The sequence below is a fragment of the Apostichopus japonicus genome, chromosome 20 (genome assembly GCF_037975245.1).
Source record: "Apostichopus japonicus isolate 1M-3 chromosome 20, ASM3797524v1, whole genome shotgun sequence".
In the NCBI taxonomy this organism is placed as follows: domain Eukaryota; kingdom Metazoa; phylum Echinodermata; class Holothuroidea; order Aspidochirotida; family Stichopodidae; genus Apostichopus; species Apostichopus japonicus.
In genome coordinates this window covers 8,185,114-8,205,977 of record NC_092580.1, presented here as the reverse complement: position 1 = coordinate 8,205,977, position 20,864 = coordinate 8,185,114, and the positions used below count along the sequence as shown (strand labels likewise).

General features: G+C 38.1%; 2 protein-coding genes across 4 annotated transcripts; one reads left to right on the top strand and one right to left on the bottom strand.

Annotated features, from left to right (window-relative positions):
- Positions 1-2,103: 2,103 nt before the first annotated feature.
- LOC139960810 (cyclin-Q-like) lies at positions 2,104-8,690 on the bottom strand. Of its 3 annotated transcripts, XM_071959377.1 has the most exons (5): positions 8,557-8,690; positions 8,194-8,254; positions 7,373-7,708; positions 6,569-6,932; positions 2,104-2,886 (listed from the first exon to the last, which is right to left on the bottom strand). In XM_071959377.1, the coding sequence occupies exons 3-5, from the start codon at positions 7,672-7,674 to the stop codon at positions 2,746-2,748; spliced, it is 807 nt and encodes a 268-aa protein (XP_071815478.1). In that variant the 5' UTR covers positions 7,675-7,708; positions 8,194-8,254; positions 8,557-8,690; the 3' UTR covers positions 2,104-2,745. The 3 variants fall into 3 exon arrangements, with proteins under 3 accessions (XP_071815478.1, XP_071815479.1, XP_071815480.1); XM_071959378.1 differs by lacking the exon at positions 8,194-8,254 and having other exon boundaries at positions 8,557-8,683; XM_071959379.1 differs by lacking the exons at positions 8,194-8,254; positions 8,557-8,690 and adding an exon at positions 7,985-8,140.
- A 129-nt stretch (positions 8,691-8,819) lies between these two features.
- LOC139960807 (uncharacterized) lies at positions 8,820-20,514 on the top strand. Its single transcript, XM_071959373.1, has 12 exons — positions 8,820-9,446; positions 10,901-10,985; positions 11,829-11,908; positions 12,277-12,368; positions 12,980-13,088; positions 13,844-14,022; positions 14,987-15,102; positions 15,707-15,840; positions 16,243-16,311; positions 16,649-16,891; positions 17,876-18,076; positions 18,817-20,514. Exons 1-12 carry the CDS (start codon positions 9,432-9,434, stop codon positions 18,919-18,921), a joined length of 1,428 nt encoding a protein of 475 aa, XP_071815474.1. The 5' UTR covers positions 8,820-9,431; the 3' UTR covers positions 18,922-20,514.
- Positions 20,515-20,864: the final 350 nt, after the last annotated feature.

Genomic DNA, 20,864 nt, shown 5'->3' with positions numbered 1-20,864 from the left:
GTACTGTTAGGTAGTAAAATGCTTGTTACAGTTTGAGCCTGAGTGACCATTATTTGACTTTCTAGCATATTTGGGGCTAATACTAATAACTGTAAAATTACTCCAACTACAAATGAGTCTAAAATCAGGAACATTGTCCCACACAGATAGGAAAGTTAGCTTTGCAATTAACAGCTCATTTTATCATTCTAGGTGCAATACTTTGTATATAAAAGTAACAACTGTAGAGTATGGTAGACCTTTAAAAAAAGTGGTAAATTAGAGCTCTTATTAGCGTCTGTGGTGCCATGTGTTCCAGTATTGGTATATTCACATTCATGTTGTAAAATGATGTAACCCAAAGTCTGTATCAAGGTTACATTAAGATGTGTTTAACAGTAAGCCATATAAATTTATAAACATGTAAAACGTGGGATGATTAATGTCCTAGTAGAATGATTCATAAACAAATTTGAGCCTTAGTCAATTTATATTGAAGGGGGGGGGGGAATGGAATCATGTGATAGACATTATTGTGAAATTCACTGGTGATAAGGTTGTATCTCAAAACAGTTGGCATTTAAATGATGGTTGTTAATAAACTTAGTAACTTGTTTAGTGCAGAAGATTAAACAAGGATGTCACATTGTGGACTGTTAAGTTTTTGTAGGAGTAAATATTCCAACCTATAAGGTAATCCTGTATGTGAGGAGCCTAAGGGAGAAGTAACAGTTGTTTTTGTTGCTATTGCTTTTGTATTATGATTACCACCATACAAGAAAGCCATTGGTTTTTGTCACTTTGTATGTAAAGCATGGATAAACCTGAGACAGGTGTAAGAACCTTGCTTATCATTCAAAACTGCACACATCTTGAATGTCTGGTGTGCATTGGTGTGCATTGTTTCATGAAACGGTCACTTATAAAAATGTGGCAAGGAATCACTGCTCGTTTCTTGTTTTTAGCTCATACCAGCATGCTGGTGTGAGCTATTGTTACAGTGCAGCGTCTATCACTCTATCATTCTATCACTCTATCCGTCAACAATTGGTAAAACCGCTCCCACTCGCACAGTGTTTGATGGAATTTCATGAAACTTGGACACATGGACCATTAGGTATAGGTCCATCAGAGATGATCCAAAATTTGGGGTCAAAGGTCACCTGTGGGCCATAATGGGCCATTTTGTGGAAATACGCAAAATGCTTCTTCTCCTACAGATTCCATGGTACAATGTTGAGGGTTTGTCACGATAGTACTATGGTAGTTTTACCTTCAGGGTGTTCATGAATTTGAGATCAAAGATCAAGTAGGGGTCTTTTGTGGCCCGGGCTGCGGCCCTATATTTTCAAATTGCTCCTGTTCGTACAGTGTATGGCCAATTATAATGAAACTTGGTCACAATGTTCCTCGGGATGAGAGTTACAGGGGTGTTCGGAAAATTGAGGTCAAAGGTCATTTAGGGGGTCATCGGGGGTCATTCTCTGTAATATTTTCAAATATCTCAATCTCCTCAAGATTTTGATGGACCATATTCAAAGTTGAACTGATGATTGTTGGATTGTGTATGAATAAGGTGATGCCTAAAAATTTTTGGTCAAAAGTTAATTAATTACAATTAATCCCCATTGTTTAAAAAAATCTGAGCCTTCACTTTTTGCCAAAGCTCCTTTAATTTGTCTCCCAGTGTTCTGCAGTGTTTGTTTACATTTGTGGTTAAGCTCTGCAAAGGCTGTTAGTGGAATTAAAGCAGGACTGGGAGTTGTTATTAACTGTTGACCCTGTAAGCATGAGAGCCCTATAGCCAATCAGCACTTGCTGATTCTTAGAAGTCTTTGAGCCTGAGGTATGTAGGCAGCTTGTGAAGTTATGCCCTGTAGGGAGTGCTTGATATGTCTGCTAAGGCAGAGGGGAGAAAGTTTAATAGGGTAGGTCAGTGGTATTGTTTGAGAGAGTGGGTAAAATAGGATTTAAAGGGGAAAATAGGAATTATAGCCAGTGGTGTGGCCAGGATTCTGCTAATGGAGGGGGGGGGGGTATCCCTCATGGGCCCAAAATTGGTTTTGTGGGCCCTACATTTTTAAGTTCTAAAAGGTATGAGCTTCTGCACCATTGGTGCTCTAGTTTTAATTATTGATGAAGGATTTGGAATAGCAAGTGGTTATGAAGAATTCCTAGCTGACTGACTTAAATACAGTTGGATTGCTGTGAGCTTAAGTGTCTTTGGGTTCAATGTGAACAAGTGGATTCGACCATTGAATTGTACCGGTTAAAGTTGGGTGACTTTTTCTTATCATCAGTAAACAAGTACTCCTTATTTGACATCTTTCTATGTGATAGTGGTACTTTCAGACAGATGGTTCAATAAAGACAAAAAGACATTGATTTCATTGTAGATTAATCCTTTATTCCTTGATTTCTATTGTTTTATTGATGATCAGTAACATGGAATGATCAATAAGAGGGAGGAGTAATTCCCTGAATATAAGTAGATCTGATCTCAACAATCTTGCTAGTCACTGGTTTTTTCTGCTATTAAATTATGATCGATCATTGCTGAAAACTGGTGAGCATCCTTTGTCATCTGATAATTCCATTCCTTCCTCGGGTTAAAGTTTTGACATTCTTTTCAAGGAAACTGTTTGGTTAGTCAAAGGGTGCATGACTATAAATGAGTAATGTATGCACTTCTCTTTTCATCCCCCCCCCTTACCCCTTAGTGTTTCTTTCTTGGCTGTATTACTAGTGTAGACATTGGCTACATGCTTAGCTACTTGTTAGCTTGCCTTTTGTTCGGCTGTTGGATGCAGCTATTGAAGGTTTGAATTTGGTTTCCATATCATACATATCAATTAGTTCTGATATGATCGCTTCAATTCGCACCAACTTAATGTCCTCACAGAAAACCTGCGCAAGGAAGAAAAGATAAAATCATCTGAGAGATGAAAGCAACATCCTAACTCTGGTAAGTAAACATCTTATTACAGGTTAATTTGAACATGAACAATTTTATCAGATAATCAATCTTTTGTAAGGATCACATACACACAGCTACTTCACATTAGAGTGTAATTATACAGTCATATGCATTCAGTCTTCTAGCCAGGGTTCTTGTAGTTGTACAGTAAGTAAGATATAAGAGATATATAAGATATAAGAATCTTTATTGACCATAAAAGGAATTGGAGTTCACTCCATCTCAGTATAACATACATAAAACAGTCAAAAATACATCAAAACATAAGATTTATAATATATACATTTCTTAAGACAATAAAAATTCATGTACTGGCATATAGTAAAAAACCTTATTTCCTACAAAACTCGTTGGCAAGACTAAGAATGGCCCTTGGCAAGAACGAACGTCTGTATCTTTCTGTCCGGCATCTGATGACAATTGGCCTGCCAGTTCGACTGCTATAATCAACCTGATTTCCTAGAGGATGTTCCGACGACGTAATTGACATAATATTTCTTTTAGTTACCCTGACAAGCAGCTCATCTACTGATCTGAGATCATCAGACCGGCAAACTCGCCTCGCTTTTCTAACAAGTGTATTAATCTTAGCCATGTCTCTAGCGGTCGTATTGCCACCCCATGCAGCCAAGCAGAATGTAATAATGGTCTCGATGGCCGCATTGTAGAACAAAGAAATGAGAGAGGGGTCTAGTCTGAATAAATTGAGCTTCCGTAGAAAGAACATACGTTGATTAGTTTTGGCCAGAACAGTATTCACATGTTCACCCCACTCCAATTTATCAGTAATGAAAACTCCCAGATACTTATAAGAATGGACTTGTTCTACTGGCTCGTTCCTAATTTCAATTCTCTCTAGTTGGTGCCCCCTACGCCGGAAATCAACAACAAGCTCCTTTGTTTTAGACACATTCAGTTGTAATCTGTTTTCGCCACACCAGTTCGTAAAGGTGGATATTTCATGCCTATACCCGGTTTCGTCACCACTCTTCTCAATAAGACCTAAAATGCATGTGTCGTCAGCAAATTTAACAATATGCGTGTTGGGTTGTGTGCTGCGACAGTCAGAGGTATAGAGGGTGAAAAGAACGGGTGATAAAACACAACCTTGTGGGGCACCAGTATTCATCACAATATCGCTAGAAACTCTGCCATTCACAAATACTCTCTGTGTCCTATTTGTCAGGAAGTCCAACACCCACTTTGTCAGATTATAGTTGATTCCATAACCACACATTTTGTCAACTAAGATGTGTGGAAGGATGGTGTTGAATGCAGATGAAAAATCTACAAATAGGACTCTAGCAAAATTACCAGGACTATCCAAGTGCCTATACATGGAGTCAACAAAAAACAAGATTGCATCTTCCACAGAGCGCTTTTCCCTGTACGCAAACTGCAGGGGATCCTCATGATCAAGAATTTGGGGGCGCAATCGTGAAAGTACGAGACGTTCCAAGATTTTCATGGGGATCGAGGTGAGTGCCACTGGTCTTAAGTCATTTAAAACACTAAAGGCAGATTTTTTAGGGATTGGCACCAAGTGGGAAGTTTTCCAGGAGACTGGGACATGATGAGTGAGTAGAGACATGTTAAAAATATGATGATAAATGTAAGAGAGCTGTTCATGACACATTTTGAGGACTTTACCATTAATACCATCTGGTCCAGAGGCCTTGCCAGGTTTGACCCGCCTCAATTCCCGGGAGACTTCACCACGGGTAAACTCTATTCTTTCAGATTGACAAAAACCATCTAGTCTATGAGAGGCACGCCGAAGCTCTGCTGAAAATTCATGGTTATCAAACCTAGCATAAAACTTGTTCAAAACATCAGGCATGTTGTCAGATGTTATATTGTCTACAGTGATATCATTGGTTTTATGGTTTTCCCACCCAGTCACGCTTTTCATGCCTTTCCATACCATGCTAGTGTCATTTGATTTGAAATGACTTTCTATTTTGTCCTTGTATCTATCCTTGGCCTTCCGTATTTCACCATCTAATTTCCGGTTCACCGTTCTCAGTTTATCTCGATCACCTTCTCTGAAGCAAGTTTTCTTCTCGTTGATAACAGCTTTCAGTTCTGACGTTACCCATGGTTTGTTGTTTGGATAGAGTGTCACCCATTTCTTTTCAACTACGATGCCTTTACAAAAGTTAATATATTCACCAACAGTGTCTGTGAGTTCATCGATATCTTTACAGTTGTTCATAAACAAGTCCCAATCAGTCTCTTCGAAGCAGTCCTGCAGGCGTTCCTGGACCGCCTGGTTCCAGACTTCACTTGTTTTCTTGATCGGCTTACTCTGTCGGAGCACTGGTCTGTAGGTTGGGTATAAGGTGATTACATCATGGTCTGAATTGCCAAGGGGTGGATGGAAAGTCGGCTTATAAGCGTCTTTTATCGAACAATAGAATAAGTCCAGCATATTATTCCCTCGCGTGGCTCTGTTTACATACTGCGTGTATCCATAGAAACCATCTTGACAGTTGTTGAAGTCACCAGTAATGAGGCTTACTGCGTCTGGGGATTTGGTTTGTTGTTCAGCAATTAACCCGATCAGTATTGCGTGAGCTGTTTCAACGTTGGCTGATGGTGGAATATACACAACGTTAATGTGGATGGCTGGGAACTCTCGTGGGAGGTAGAATGGGCGGATTGTCAAAGCCAGTAGCTCAATGTCTGGTGTGCAAAGTGTTTCTTTGATGTGTACGTTGTTGGGACTACACCACTTATTGTTAATGAAAGCACACACGCCTCCCCCTCTCTCTTTCAGGGATTCTGGGGTACGATCTGCCCGGTACAAATGAAATCCATCTACCCCCAAATTCGTCATATCATGATGGAACCAAGTTTCTGAGAAACATAGGATGGAAGAGTTTCTATAGTTATGTAGATACCGTGTACTAGCTTGCAATTCGTCAAGTTTATTACAGAGGGAGCGGGTATTCGCCACAGTCACGATAGGTAGAAATGGTTTGTTCGAGCGCCTGTAAGCTCTTAATCTTACCCCAGAACGGTGTCCCCGCTGGCGTGGTCGCATTTCCTTTGGCAAATCGAATATCTTGTGCTGGTTCGATCTCCCTGGTCGTAGGGATTTCAATTCGTAGGCTGAATACCGTAATATGTCCTGGTTCGTGTTCACAGCGCCAGTTTGGCGGAATGATGCCAATATAATGAGCATCCACATGACAAAGAACAGTACTGTATCCATATATTGGGTATAGGCTAGATCGCCAGCTGAACAAAATATTACTCACAAACACTGTATGTACCAGTTCCACGAAACGAGCTGAATCACCCGGCTAAGTCCATGAAGTTCCTCGTTTATTTCGAGTACAATCAGTCACAATTTTGCTCAGTATTGACGGGTAGGGACTTCAGGAGCACTCACTATCAAGTTTGTAGGAAATAATAACTGCCAGGACGTGATTTTATAACGTAAATACAAAACGGATCACAGCGAGATGAAGTGCGGTCTGCTGTCGAACAGCGACCATGTTACCATGTAATATTAGTGATGAATATTACAAGGATAATGAATCTTTCACTGCATTTCTTTGTCATGCTCAGACAGATTGAAAACATGAAAGACATTTATATACGTACCTTCCACCATGGAATTTTGGCCACGTCGTTGTATGGCACTTGAACACAATAAACCTCCATGGAAAAGTAAATGCAGGCGATTGCTAAATGCTGTGGTTTAGTTCTGAGACACAAATCGACATGGTAACTGTCTCTTAGAAATCCCCAGGCCAAGTCACATAGAGGTACTGTGTTCCAGGTGTCTCTGTCAATCCAACTCTGAAGTGATTTCAAGTAATGGACAAGATATTTGTGGGGTAGATCACTTGCCCTTGGATTAAAACCAAGTGTTCGAATTAGGAAAAGTTCACAGTGTACCATGCTGTCTCGTAAATCCCAGTACAGTTTTCCAATCTCTAGCGGTTTTTCATTTGGATGCAGGATTCTAAGAGGAAAAAGACAAGTAAAACTTTGTAATTGTGATGAAATTGTGATGTTTGTTCTTACTTTCAGTACAAGTAGTAAACTGACTGCCAAATGCTGTGACTTGGGGAATAATTTTGGGGATTGCCTTGCAAAATGGGCAAATTGCCAAGATGTATAGCAGTTTTGTAAACAGGGACCACATCAATTTATAAGTGACAAACAATGAGAGCTTTCCAAACTTCAATACACAATTTGAACGCTGCGCTATGCCCTGTGATTGTATAGAAAGCAAGACAAGGGTAATGTGTGTTAGGTCTCATAAACATGTTAACACTATCAACAACATTACCACCTGGTAACTACCATACAGCTAGTTTATCTTTGGGACCTTCTGTACACTCTGAAGCACAAAGTATTCCCCTTTAGAGGTTATGGCCAACATCTTGAATGAATCCTTACCTATAGCATACATTTATAATGTCCCGCAGCTTACAAAATTGTTCCTCGACTTTTGTTGCCAAGTAAATAGCAGTAGCACCGATCAAATACGGATCGTAATCCTGAGCCTGACATCGGGAAAAAAAGCGGTGATAAATGGTACAAGCTGAAGCACTTGTGGTTGAATCTAGCTGTAACTTTATACATGCCTCCATCATGTACTGAACTACTTTAAAGTGAAGCCTTTTGATGGTTGGTATGAAAGACTTTGTTAATTTGTCTTGAAGGCCTGATGAGGTGGCACTGGGACCAGCCACAGCCATTTTCTGGGTATAACAGATGAATCTAGTTTGGTAGCTGGGAAGGAAGTGGAAAATATCGTTATGATTCTTGTGTAATGAATTTTATCTACCTCTTCCATTTTCCACTCCATCCTCCTACCCCCCCTCCACCCCCCTCGCGGTCCTCTACACTTACAGCTTAACCTTGTCTCCCAGTACAGTAGTAGTACCAGGAATCACTGAAATTGATGGTATGCAGCATCCTCAACACACAACAGAATGTCAGGGTATAAATTGTAATGGTAATTTGACCTAGTTTCGAATGAGGTGTAACAGAAGTGTTAAACAGTACCATCGATCCCAGAAAATACACGCACAGCTGGCTACCGTTGGTAATTAGACACTAGTGTATAGTTAGTACATACAGCTACGGTCAATACCCACAGCAGTGTACAAAGGATGCAGCGATGGACATCTCACGTCCAGCTAAAGATAACAATTAAGGTATCACATTTCAATACTGTCTGCATTTTGTAGCGACACGAACAAAACGTCACTTACGAGCAACAGAAAGTTAACTTTTTCTGATGTCCGCACGCGGTTTGGTGCGAGTCTTCAATGCCTTTAAGAGAGGAAATAAAGGATATTAAAATTGATGAAAGTAGGATCTCATCGTTAGAAAGAAAATAATTGTAAGGTAACGTCTTCCAATAACTTTAAGCACATTAGTTTCACTGTGTCTTTTTTTTCTCGCAAAACTCGTCCTTATACAGTTGTAGTAACACCCAGTCTGAATGGCTAAACATCATTATTTCTACGTTTGATCTCAGTTAGGCGTGTTAGATTGTTTAGAGGTGTAATCTAACTTCTAAGTGTGAGTTTTCGATTGCTATTAACGTTGCCTATTTTTTGAGAGCGACTTACCTACACACGATAGTCAAAACAACGTAACTTTCTGAACTAAGTTAATGGATTAATGTCCAGTCGTATTATTTATCTAGCTCAGAGAAATTGAAGTAGGTAAATTTCTATGATCTAGCCTAAATTGTTGTACTATTATATGGCATGCCAAGACACAATGCTGCTTTGGCAGATACTGCGCATGCGTGAAACTGGTATTTCAAACTTTGATGTTGCCAATTCTACAGTGTTGACCTATGCCTCTGCTGTACACATGTGTAGGCTATATCATATGATTATGTGTGTCATAGTAATAGTAACGAGAACGATCAAACTTGGGTCCGTCAGCACACCAGATCAGTAAACTTTATTGGAACAATTTGTTATAGACAAAGTGTTAAATGTACGGAAGGACGCAGCGTCGAAAGCTCTGCTGTGAAAGTTTGGGACAGAGATTTGCATTTCCTTATAGGCCTGCTCTAAAACCTATGGCCAACTTCGCCTAAAGTAGCCTACGATCCGAAGCCTAACTTCGCATAAATTTTCGCAGTAACCATAACACAGTAGGGCCCCAGCCTATCGTTGTTGCTGATTCTGTGTTGTAACCCAGTGTCAGTTTCGCTAGCATAGCACGAACTGTGTACAATGTCCTATCATTAACTGAGCAGCTGTGTCAAATATAAAAGCAAAAAGGCTAATACGAACTAACATAGTCAAAACTTTTGTTGAGCCGATCTCTGGTCTAATAATGTTAGGCCTAAACCTGGCCTAACAAGTATCATTAAGTTAAGCGTAAATACTTCTTGTTACAGCCTTTAGTTTATACAATATTTCCTTGTACTGACGTAGGCCTATACCCTTGTTTCGGTGAAACTGAGGTGCCACAATCAGAAGTCAACATGGCTAGTGTTCTGGTAAGAATAACTGCCCTGTAGTAATGTCTTTATTAGTACTTGGGCTATACAATACAAATTTATGTTTCATGCAATTGGGCTTAAGAATATTACATGATTATTATTTTGTTCAACATTATTGCAATGAATATTATTATGCAGGCAGAATACTCGGCTGTTAATCAGAAATGTTACTCATATATGGTTGTAGGCTAGCCTTTGTCAAAAAAAATGCTTTTGAATTCATTATGTTATAGGCCTATTAACACTTACATGGCACATATATACTTAAACAATATGACCTTAGGCCTACCCTTATTCCTTAACAATGCATATTAAACAGTTTATTCTAAAGTATCTGCTTATTCATTAGAACAGACCATGCTGGTTCTAGGCATGTTTAAGACATTCTAACAGGTATAGGCCTAGCTCTAGGTGTTGATTCCATTATCACTTATTGTATTCTGCAATTATTCACAGAACTCTTCCATTTTCTGGTTGGTCCCCATTTTACTTACACAAGCACTTTAGAAGTGGTGTTGTGCAACTCACTCATTTAGTCCTACAAGGCTTGCTTGTTCTATTTTTTTTTATCATCGAAGTACCTTAATTCAACCTGTGAAAACATGCAGCCAACTAACATTAACTTACTGTATCTAACATACTCAAGGCAGAACACTGGTGCAATATTTCACCTACAATATGTACCTGTCGGTGTATATGTCGGTGCAGCATTTCAACTTGTCCCAGTAAGTGTGCAGTTAGCTTGCACCATAATGACACTGTAGTAATAACTCTTATTCTTGCATTAAGGCCAAGGTATAGCTCTTTAGAGGTGTGGATAGGGTATATATGTCCCTGGTTTGTGTGATAGACATGTTATATTGCTTTAGTCAGAGACATGTAAATTTCAGACCAATGAAAAGACGTAATGTTGTGGTTTTCAACTGCTTGTGCAAGATATATACATGTGTATAAATTTTACTGTCTCTTTGGTATTGTTATTTAAACCAATTTAATATCAGTGGATATGATAACGGTCCTTTTTTGTCAGTTTTGATAAATGTTTTATTGTCATAACAAATCTTATAACAAAATTTGCTCGATTTGTTTATTTCAATTATAATTATGGTGACTTTTTTTCCACATGTTCCAATTTGCCTAAGTTTGTATGATTAATATTGTTTGTATGTCTGGAGGAATAAAGTACTGATAACTTACTAAGCACAAGCTATGTGCTCATAAACATGCAATCAGGGCCAAGGATGTCTTGTTTGATCAATTTGTAAACTTAGTTTGAGCAATGGTTGTTCAGTAAGTTGGTCAAATTGTTGGTCAAAATCAAATGGGTGCTTTAAAGAAAATTGCTTCTGATTCATTGAGTCTGTGTACATACATATATAACACAATAAGATGAATAGGTAGTTAAACTTGATATTGTTTTCAGTTAATGATCACATTCTTCAATTTTCCAGGAGGATCCTACTCTTGAACGGAACTATAAAGGACACAGAGACACTGTCACTAGTGTGGATTTCAATCCCAACATGAAGCAATTGGGTAAGATGATAGTACACTGGGTAAAGGTAAAGACAGTATACATGGGAAGGTGATAGAACACTGGGTAAAATCATAGTACACCTCGGGGGTAAAATCATAGTACACTGGGTAAAATCATAATACACTAGGTAAGGGCATAGTTCACTGGGTATAAACATAGTACACTGGGTAAAATCATAGTACACTGGTTTAGGGCATAGTACACTAGGTAAGGGCATAGTACACTGGGTATAAACGTAGTACACTGGGTAAAATTAAAGTACACTGGGTAAAGTCATAGAACACTAGGTAAGGGTATAGTACACTGGGTATAATCATAGTACACTGGGTATACAGTAATCATAGTACACTGGGTAAAATCAAAGTACACTGGGTAAAGTCATAGAACACTGGGTATAATCATAGCACACTGTAAAATTTAAAGCACACTGGGTAAAATGGGTAAACTCATAGTACATGGGTATAATCATAGTACACTGGGTAAAATCATAGTACACTGGGTAAAGGTGACAGTATACATGGGAAGGTCATAGAACACTGGGTAAAGTCATAGTACACTGTATAAGGGCATAGTACACCCGTATAAACATAGTACACTGGGTAAAATCATAGTACACTAGGTAAGGGCATAGTACACTGGGTATAGACATAGTACACTGGGTAAAATCATAGTACACTGGGTATAATCATAGTTCACTGGGTGATGTTATCTTGAGATACTGTAATGTTTGTAGCTTGAGTGTTTGTGGCAACTGCATGTACTGCAGCCAACTGCTTTCATGTATTGGTTAATACCCAGAAATATGATTTAACTACTGTAAAATTCCTTCATTCCTTCTATAGCATCAGGAGGTATGGACTCCTGTCTTATGGTCTGGAATTTTAAGGCTCAGATGAGAGCCTTTCGTTTTGTTGGACATAAGGTCAGTCTTTTCTTGGGTATGGCAGTAATTAATTAATGTGCATAAATGCGTTTGAATTGGGGATAAATGAATGATAAAAAGGTACACACTGAATTAAGAGACTGATTTATTTATAGTAGATCTATATTGAGAGAGAATGAACTTAACCAATGAGGTGTATTGTTGTTGCAAAAGATGTATTGGAATCGAGAAGATGTAGACAACCGTGCAGTCGTTAGGGATTGAAGAAACCAAACTCTGGGTAAATTTTCTCTACATCATTTGTCAAACAGAATGAAACCAGATGTAATAATAAAGCATCAAGCTATCATAACGGAAACAATGTCAGATGAAAGTAGCCAACATCTGCTTTCTAATCTCATTTCTAGGATGCTGTACTGGCAGTTCATTTTTCTCCTTCTGGTCACCTGGTTGCATCAGCATCTAGAGACAAAACTGTCAGGTTATGGATCCCTAGTGTGTGAGTATTCTGAATTTTCTTATTATTTCAACCATCTTTCAAACATGTACATGTACAAAGCACAAGTTGTAATGTACATTTAGACGCATTGACTTGTCTGCATTTCTGAATGAAAAAAAAGTTGCATTTTAAATATATATTGCAAAATCCAACAATACATAGGGTAAACAGTAGTTACAGAAACAGCCAATTGTGTGAAGTAGAAAGCGGGAGATATTCTTTCTTTCACAAATCTCTGAGTAGGAAACAAATTGATTGAAATAGAACAAGCTATCCCCATTGAGATAACAATGGTTAAGAACCCATTTGATACTAACTGCATACATGTATCAGGCATCAGTGGTTCATACTTTGTTTGAAAGTTCACTATACCAACAGCTACACTAAACATTGAGTTAATGTCTTGGTACATAAATTTGTGAGATGTTTTCGTATGCCAATACATGCGTGAAGTACACGCTATAAAACAGTCCAAAAACAACATGCTCACTTGTTTGTGAGTGACTAAACCTTTAAATTAATGACATAACTTTCTTTGGGTTTTACTTCTCTTGAAGAAGTGGTAAAGATGTTGAGTTTTAGTGCACTGTTGATTTTTTCATTCCTCACAGGAAAGGAGAATCCACTGTGTTCAAAGCACATACAGCAACAGTACGTAGTGTTCAATTCTCCAGTGATGGCCAACATTTGTTGACATGTTCAGATGATAAGACACTAAAGGTAATGTAACATTTGAAAGAAGTAGGTCCAGTGTCCATAAATTAAGGTGTGTGGGGGGGGGAGGGGGTTGCAGTTGAGTCTCACAGAGGTGTGCTACAAAGTTTAAATTTAACAGAGGTCATGCCAGTGGCAAGAGATTTCTTCCTATAGGTAAGTGATGATAGTGGAGAAGTGAGTGGCAGGGTGTGGGGTAGTTTGAACCAGAGAAGATAAAGTAACATTTAAAAGGCATTGATATATAGATGGAGAGCTTTATGTCTAAATTCAACACTTGAAAAGACACTGTGGTCTGTTGATACAAACTACTGCAAATTCTATTCCAGTGTAAACCAGAATGGTATTTAAAATAAACTAAAACATTCCTTAGTCAGGTAAACTTAGTAGCCAACTGTTACTTAATAAAGGAAGGATTAACACAAATAATAACAACTAGATCAGATCCTGAGGTGTGGCTGATGTTAATATTCAGTTTATTCAGAGTAAACTCCTATTGGAGTCTGTGTGTTTTACATTTAATGTCACTATTACCCGCTGTCAAACATCAAATCATATGTGTTGTGTTTTCCTGTGTCTTGATTAGAATATTGATTCTTTTAACCAGGTGACATTAAATTGTACACAAAGAGAAGATACCATATAACCCTGCTAACTTTTAAGATATATTCATAGCAAGGTACAGTAATGTATTTGTATTACACTGAGCATGCTGCTGCTTTAGAGAGAATGCTCACTTGGTAAAATACCATCATCTTCAGGTTTGGACCGTTCATCGTCAGAAGTTTCAGTTTTCGTTGAGTCAACACATGAACTGGGTCAGATGTGCTAAATGGTCACCGGATGGAAGACTAATTGTGTCTGGTAGTGACGATAAAACCATAAAACTCTGGGACCGGAATAGTAAGGAATGTATCCACACATTCTTTGAGCATGGAGGGTAAGTAGCATGCATGGAGGGTAAGTCAGGGTAACATTGTGACAATGCTCCAGGATTTAATTCAAACACATAAATTATGAGTCATGTCCTGGTGGCGTTAGACTTGTTTCATTGTTTATTGTTTTAACAGTTGGTGTTCTTTTAACTGCTGCTTGACAATTATGCATGGGAATATTTTGGCAGACAAATTGCTTTTAAGTACAGTAGTGTTACCCTGTTTGATGTAAATAGGCTTAAAACAGCCCATTCTGTTCACATGTAAGGTCTCCCACCACACAAGTGCTTAAACTCAAACATACTTTGTTGTTTATTACCAAAATCTGTTGCTTTCGAAACACAATATCTAATAATGCCATATGCATACATTACTTTTGTAACATATGCACCCACATGTCCTTCTCATTTGCATATAAAACTCTGGACTATCGTGGTTTGTCAAGTGACTACGCCATCTTAGAAGACCTCTAGATATCATTTCTATTACATGGATCAGTGATGTTAGTAACATGCCCTTAATAACACCACATATAAATCACTGCATCTCAAACCTCACTTTAGCAACCTATGTTCTGATTTCTATAAGCTAGCGATGACTCATAAAGTATCATACTGGCTTGCATGCCACTCTTTTATCTTAGTGACCCATTTTTGGTGCACAACCCATAATTTTAGAAGATGGTGTAAGTGGGAAGATGGTGTTAAGTGCACCAGATTTTCAGTAATGAAATGCAACCAGGTTGCATGAAAGACATCTTAAGATTGAAGAGCTACAGTATATAGCATTCTAATCTATCTAAATACATAGAGCCATGGTCACAGTGTTATGTAAATTAACCTGCTGTAAGAGAGCCAATTGGTTGCCATAACAGACAGTGTATACTGTAGGTTGTGTGTTCTCTCATATCATTCATAAATACTGTCTTTCATCTTCTAAGTATTTTCCCATTCTGTTTTGTTTTACCAGATTTGTTCATTCTGTAGCCTTCCACCCTAGTGGTACATGTATAGCAGCAGCAGGCACTGACAGTACAGTTAAAGTTTGGGACATAAGAATGAATAAATTACTACAACATTATCAAGGTAAGACTAATATCAAATGTGAACTCCATCCATACAAGTAAAGTAAATTAAAGTAAAATTTTATTGATATCAATCATAAAATGAAGACATAATAAAATGGAATCCGCAGCTTAAAAATATGCAATATATATATATATACAAAAATATGATAAAACTATCATCTAGTTATGTGACAATTCAAAAGCTTAATACTCCTCGGTAAAAAAGAATGTCTAAAGCGTGTTTGTTTGTTTACTTTCTCAGAAATAACGTTGAATTATCTTGTTCTGTCTGAGGTTATCTGGGAAGCAAACGTTTAAATTTTGTAATCCACCAGTTCTAATATACAGCAACATAGTGCACTGTAATGTATATTGGAATGTTCAATAGTATATATTTCTAGTGGAAAGTGAACCAATATGAGTGCAAAGTGAACTGTCACGCCATGTATTTATTCTGTTTTTTTAACTGATAATGTTATGAGACCTGACTGTTTGGATTAATTGGTTTTCAAAGGAATTCTGCAAAATGGGTGTACATGAGATATTCTATTAACTACGTGAATGTCCTTTATTGGCCAGTAGAGAACATATATGTTATCATTCATTTTATGATTTTATGACAGCTCATTCTGGAGCAGTGAACAGCCTCTCATTTCATCCAAGTGGCAACTACCTAATCACAGCATCCAACGACGCAACCCTAAAGATTCTTGATCTATTGGAAGGGAGATTATTTTACACTCTGCATGGGCATCAGGTAAATCACAAACTCAGTTGCATTGAAGTATTGCTGAACCGGAGAGTTACACCATCCCCCCCCCCCATTTTCCCTTTTCCTAAACCAGAACCCAGGGGAAACAACTTGCAGTAAATGAATAAATCCAATTTGTGACTGCCACCTCAAGATGTATTACTAGAGTGTTATATTAGATGTGTACTGTTATATAGGTGACCTCTTTAGAGTATCTATGTATGGAAGTCTTCCCTCAGCTCTCTAAAGTAAGAATTGTTCCCAATGAAACAAGTCGCTGAATCCTATGAGCCCAGCCAATAGTGTTTTTAGTAACATGTTTTACATGATCCTCCAATTGTTGCTTGTTATAAATCCATTGTGATAAATTGTTGGATCCATAAGTTTCCATTTTCATGTCATTTTTAGGGTCCAGCTACTGCTGTCAGCTTTTCTAGGAACGGAGAACATTTTGCATCTGGTGGAGCAGATGAGCAAGTATGTATGACATCTCTGATATTTGTGAATCTGGAATTTAAACCAAAATACAAGGTTCAAAACATGCATGTGCAAAATGATTTCTGTGAAAAGTTTTGTCAACAATATGAATGTAGGAATTCAAGAGCTGATTAAACAGCAACAGCTACAAGCATGGTGGCCCTTACTCTTTCCTTAATGGCTTGGTGCCTTTCAACAGAATTTGTAATATAGAAATACTAGTTTGTTGTTATGGCACCATTAAAGCATTGCAGAAAGTAGCGTTTATGCCCAATGTGATGTGCAGGATGAATTCCCTTGCCTTGGGTTTTGAAACTTTATTTGATCTTCTTTACAGGTTTTGGTCTGGAAGACTAACTTTGATAAAATTGATTACAACGAAGTTCTACAATCTCACAAAGCTAGATCTCAGGTGCAGCCAGCTCCACACATTCATGATATACACCCTAGATCGCCCATGTATCGGCAAGCGGTGCGACCTCTAGGGTCAGAGGTCAACACACACACAGAACCTAGGGACATGACCAATAAAACACCAACGGTCACTAACCTCGGCCCAGCTCTCTTCTCTCAGCATCGAGTGAGTACATTTAATAAATATATCATATTTATAGTAATATTTTTAATAATTGCTGTTTTGGAAGTAGTCACAAGTCTTTGGCAATGATCGTCTCACCTGCCTGATTATATGCTGTGTTTTTCATATTCTATATTTGCAGAGGCTTCCCTGTCAGTATTTCCATGTATCATAAAATAATATTATGTGGTTTGTGGTTGTGATGGAAAGTTCTTCGTTAGCAGAAAGGCTAAAAGGTTGTTGTCAATGATGAAAATGGGTGCATTTTTGAATAAACGTCTTCTAACTTTTGAGATACGGTGCATACTGTAAATGACAATGATTAATTTCCTAGAAACAGTCATACTGAAGGCATTAAGTGATTCTGAACCAGGCTAGTGGGGTTAGTAATAATTATAGTTTCCTGATGGGAGGTGCTGATAACAAACTTGTAAACAAATTCTTTGAATGGAAGACAGGAAAGAAGGGGGAAGACAGTTTACGGAGGGCGTTGTGGTCAAGTGGTTAAGGCAGTGGACTTGAGATCTAAGGATTACAGGTTCGAGCCCTGGCCAGATCATTGCGTTGTGTCCTTGGGCAAGGCGCTTTATCTCCATTGCCTCTCTTCACCCAGGTGTATAAATGGGGACCTGCGAGGTAACTTGTAAATATAGTTGCGTGCGCCGGTTTGTGGCTGCACCCTATGGGAAGTCCCCCGGGGGACACATGGTTGTGGTGCACTGTGGTGCCCCAGGAGAGATTGATTGAATTGTGCACACTTTGGTGTGTGGGTGTGACAAGTTACCAATGACCAGGGGTTAAGTTGTAAAGTCATGTGAGGAGGCATTAGCCTCATGCAAGACTAAACCTTCAACTTTACCTGAGGGAAGGTTCAAACCTCTGAATATGTTAATGTGTATGTTATGTGTATGTAAGTTAATAAAGTCTGGATATATTCGTTCATTTGTTCGTTATTGGGCTGACCGTCAGTTTCTCGTTTTACTTCAGAATGGCGGTTCTGAGTCATCAGTGGGAGCCAGTCTTCATGGCTTAGATATAACATCAGGTGATATAGAGACAAGGCATTTACACTCTGAGAGAACTCCAGGGGGAGAGGCAACTACCGTACCCCTAGAAGTTAAAGAGATGCCTGCTGGTCTGGCAAAGACTCTTGAAAACATTGTGGGCCAATTAGATGTCCTAACCCAGGTAAGGGTGAGATCTAGTAATGATTGCTGATCAGTCTAGAGCTGGTAGTAATGATATTAATGATTGCTGATCAGCCTAGAGCTGGTTGTAATGATACTAATGATTGCTGATCAGCCTAGAGCTGGTTGTAATGATAGTAATGATTTCTGATCAGCCTAGAGCTGGTAATGATATAATGATTGCTGATCAGCCTAGAGCTGGTTGTAATGATAGTAATGACTGCTGATAAGCCTAGAGCTGGTTGTAATGATATTAATGATTGCTGATTAACCTAGAGCTGGTTGTAATGGTGTTAATGCTTGCTGTTATAAACAGCCTAGAGCTGGTTGTAATGATACTATTGATTGCAGTTATAATGAGCCTAGAGCTGGTTGTAATGATACTATTGATTACTGTTATAATCAGCCTAGAGCTGGTTGTAATGATACTAATGATTGCTGATTAATCTAGAGCTGGTTGTAATGGTATTGATGCTTGCTGTTATAATCAGCTTAGAGCTGGTTGCAATGATACTACTGATTGCTGTTATAATCAGCCTAGAGCTGGTTGTATTGATACTACTGATTGCTGTTATAATCAGCCTAGAGCTGGTTGTAATGATACTACAGATTGCTGTTATAATCAGCTTAGAGCTGGTTGTAATGATACTACTGATTGCTGTAATAATCAGCCTAGAGCTACTTAAATAGAGCTGTGAACTCTAAGCCACAAATCTCTCATGTTATCTTTCCTGACTGCAGACGGTTAACATTCTTGAACAGCGATTGACCATGACAGAGAACAAGCTGCGAGAGGTCCTTGACAACCAACAGAAGATTACTCTACAGGTCCGCCCTACAGACTGATGCTGGACCCACCAGCCCTCGCCCATCTCAGGAATCACATATCATAAAGTCAGAAGGATTATAATGACATTCTGGGAATCCAAAGTGTGGAATGTGTTTGATGTCTCCACAAACTGTATTCTGATTGGTCACAGTGAGCTTAACTGCAGGTTAAATGATGGATGCTTTCATTATTCACTCCTCCTCCAGTTTGTGTTCGGTTTATCGCTGCATACTGAACTCGAATGGTATTTACAACATTTAGACCTATGCTAACAAATTTATTTCACCGATTGATCACAGTTATATCACATACTGAGGTGGTTCTAAACAAGCAAATACCTGTGTGTAATAATAATAACTAATAATTGATGAATTAGACTACATAAACTGACCACTTAAAGCAATTGTCAAGAAATGTGCCTTCTAATGAGTCCTTCAAAACCCAGCATTTAATTTATTTATTTATGTCCCCTTTTTCTTTAAGTTTCCTTTTTATGTAATGCAATGTTAAATACAAGCCTAATGAGTCTTCATTGAGATGTGATTCCTCATTTTGCTTATGAAACTATAGCATACTATAAGCCAGTGTATAGAGCAGGGGTGGGCAACCTTTTTGAATGAATGGGCCAGATATAAGGGGTGAAAAATTGACTGGGCCGCACCTTACTAACGACCTGCTGCTGATATCAAACCTTTGATTCTGAGGACTTTCAAGCAATAGGTGTGTGTTCTTAATCTCTATTCACAAAAACATAATGTCAATACATTACAGTTGATAATTAATGGGGATAATAGACCTGCCTGACAGCATCATTAATGCCGATAAATTCTTAGCAGCTAGCTCGTTTTTTGTGATGATGTAATATAGATTGATTTTTTTCTTTATCTGGAGAATTCTCACGGGCCGCAAACAAATCATCGGCGGGCCGCATGTGGCCCGCGGGCCGTAGGTTGCCCACCCCTGGTATAGAGCAAAGATATCCATTATTAAAGGCATAGATCATGGGAGTACTCCTGTATTTGTAATTAATTTCCTGACTGACTTAAAACAAATCTTAATTATCTGTTACCTCTAACGACCATATCCTACTGGATGTTTGTATAGTGTCTTGAGATGTAAGTAATTAAGAAACTTCCTTATCCTCCCTTTGTCTAAGTAAATTGATGACTTATGAAAAGAAAGTTTGTTTGAAACGTAGATAAAATCAGAATAATAATAGAAATATAACATGTTTCTGATTATAGAGTGTCTGATTATAGAATGCATTTTGTACAGAATATAACCTAAACCAAGACATCTTAACCCTCTACACTCTGGTCCAGTAGAATACCTTCTTTAAAGGCTGTGAAAATCTGATAATATGAATGGAGAATACCAACTTGTCTTGTAAGATATGTAAATAAGCTGTAAATGTATTTCATGGTTGCCGTAAATGATGAATGTGGTATTATTAAAGATTTCTGGCCAATTTATTGGAAGATGGCCAAAAATTCCAGAAATATTGACATTTTTCGTGTGCCTTCAATTATCCCCACATTCCATTTATATTAATTGTACAGATAGATAATGGTGCTTCCAATACACTATATCCTTTGCAGTGAAGCTACAAATTTAAAGTGTTATGTCTTTTATTATGTTCTTTAGTACATGTAATATATATATATATACATATATATATTTACATATATTATCTATACATCAAGTATATCTTCACATGAATATAGTACAATTATTGACAAGTTTATCATTGAAAAATCTGAAGAAAATTACACATGATGTGGACCTGTAAGCCCTTGTGATATTAACTGAAAATGGAGCTATTGTTATGGTAGGGCAAGACAAGACTGCTGAATGTTACATTTGAGGAACACTATGTTGTCACGGTAATGATTTTTCAACATGTTATTATATTGTACCACAGGGTAATCATATATTTAACTACCACACTACTAGTCATCAT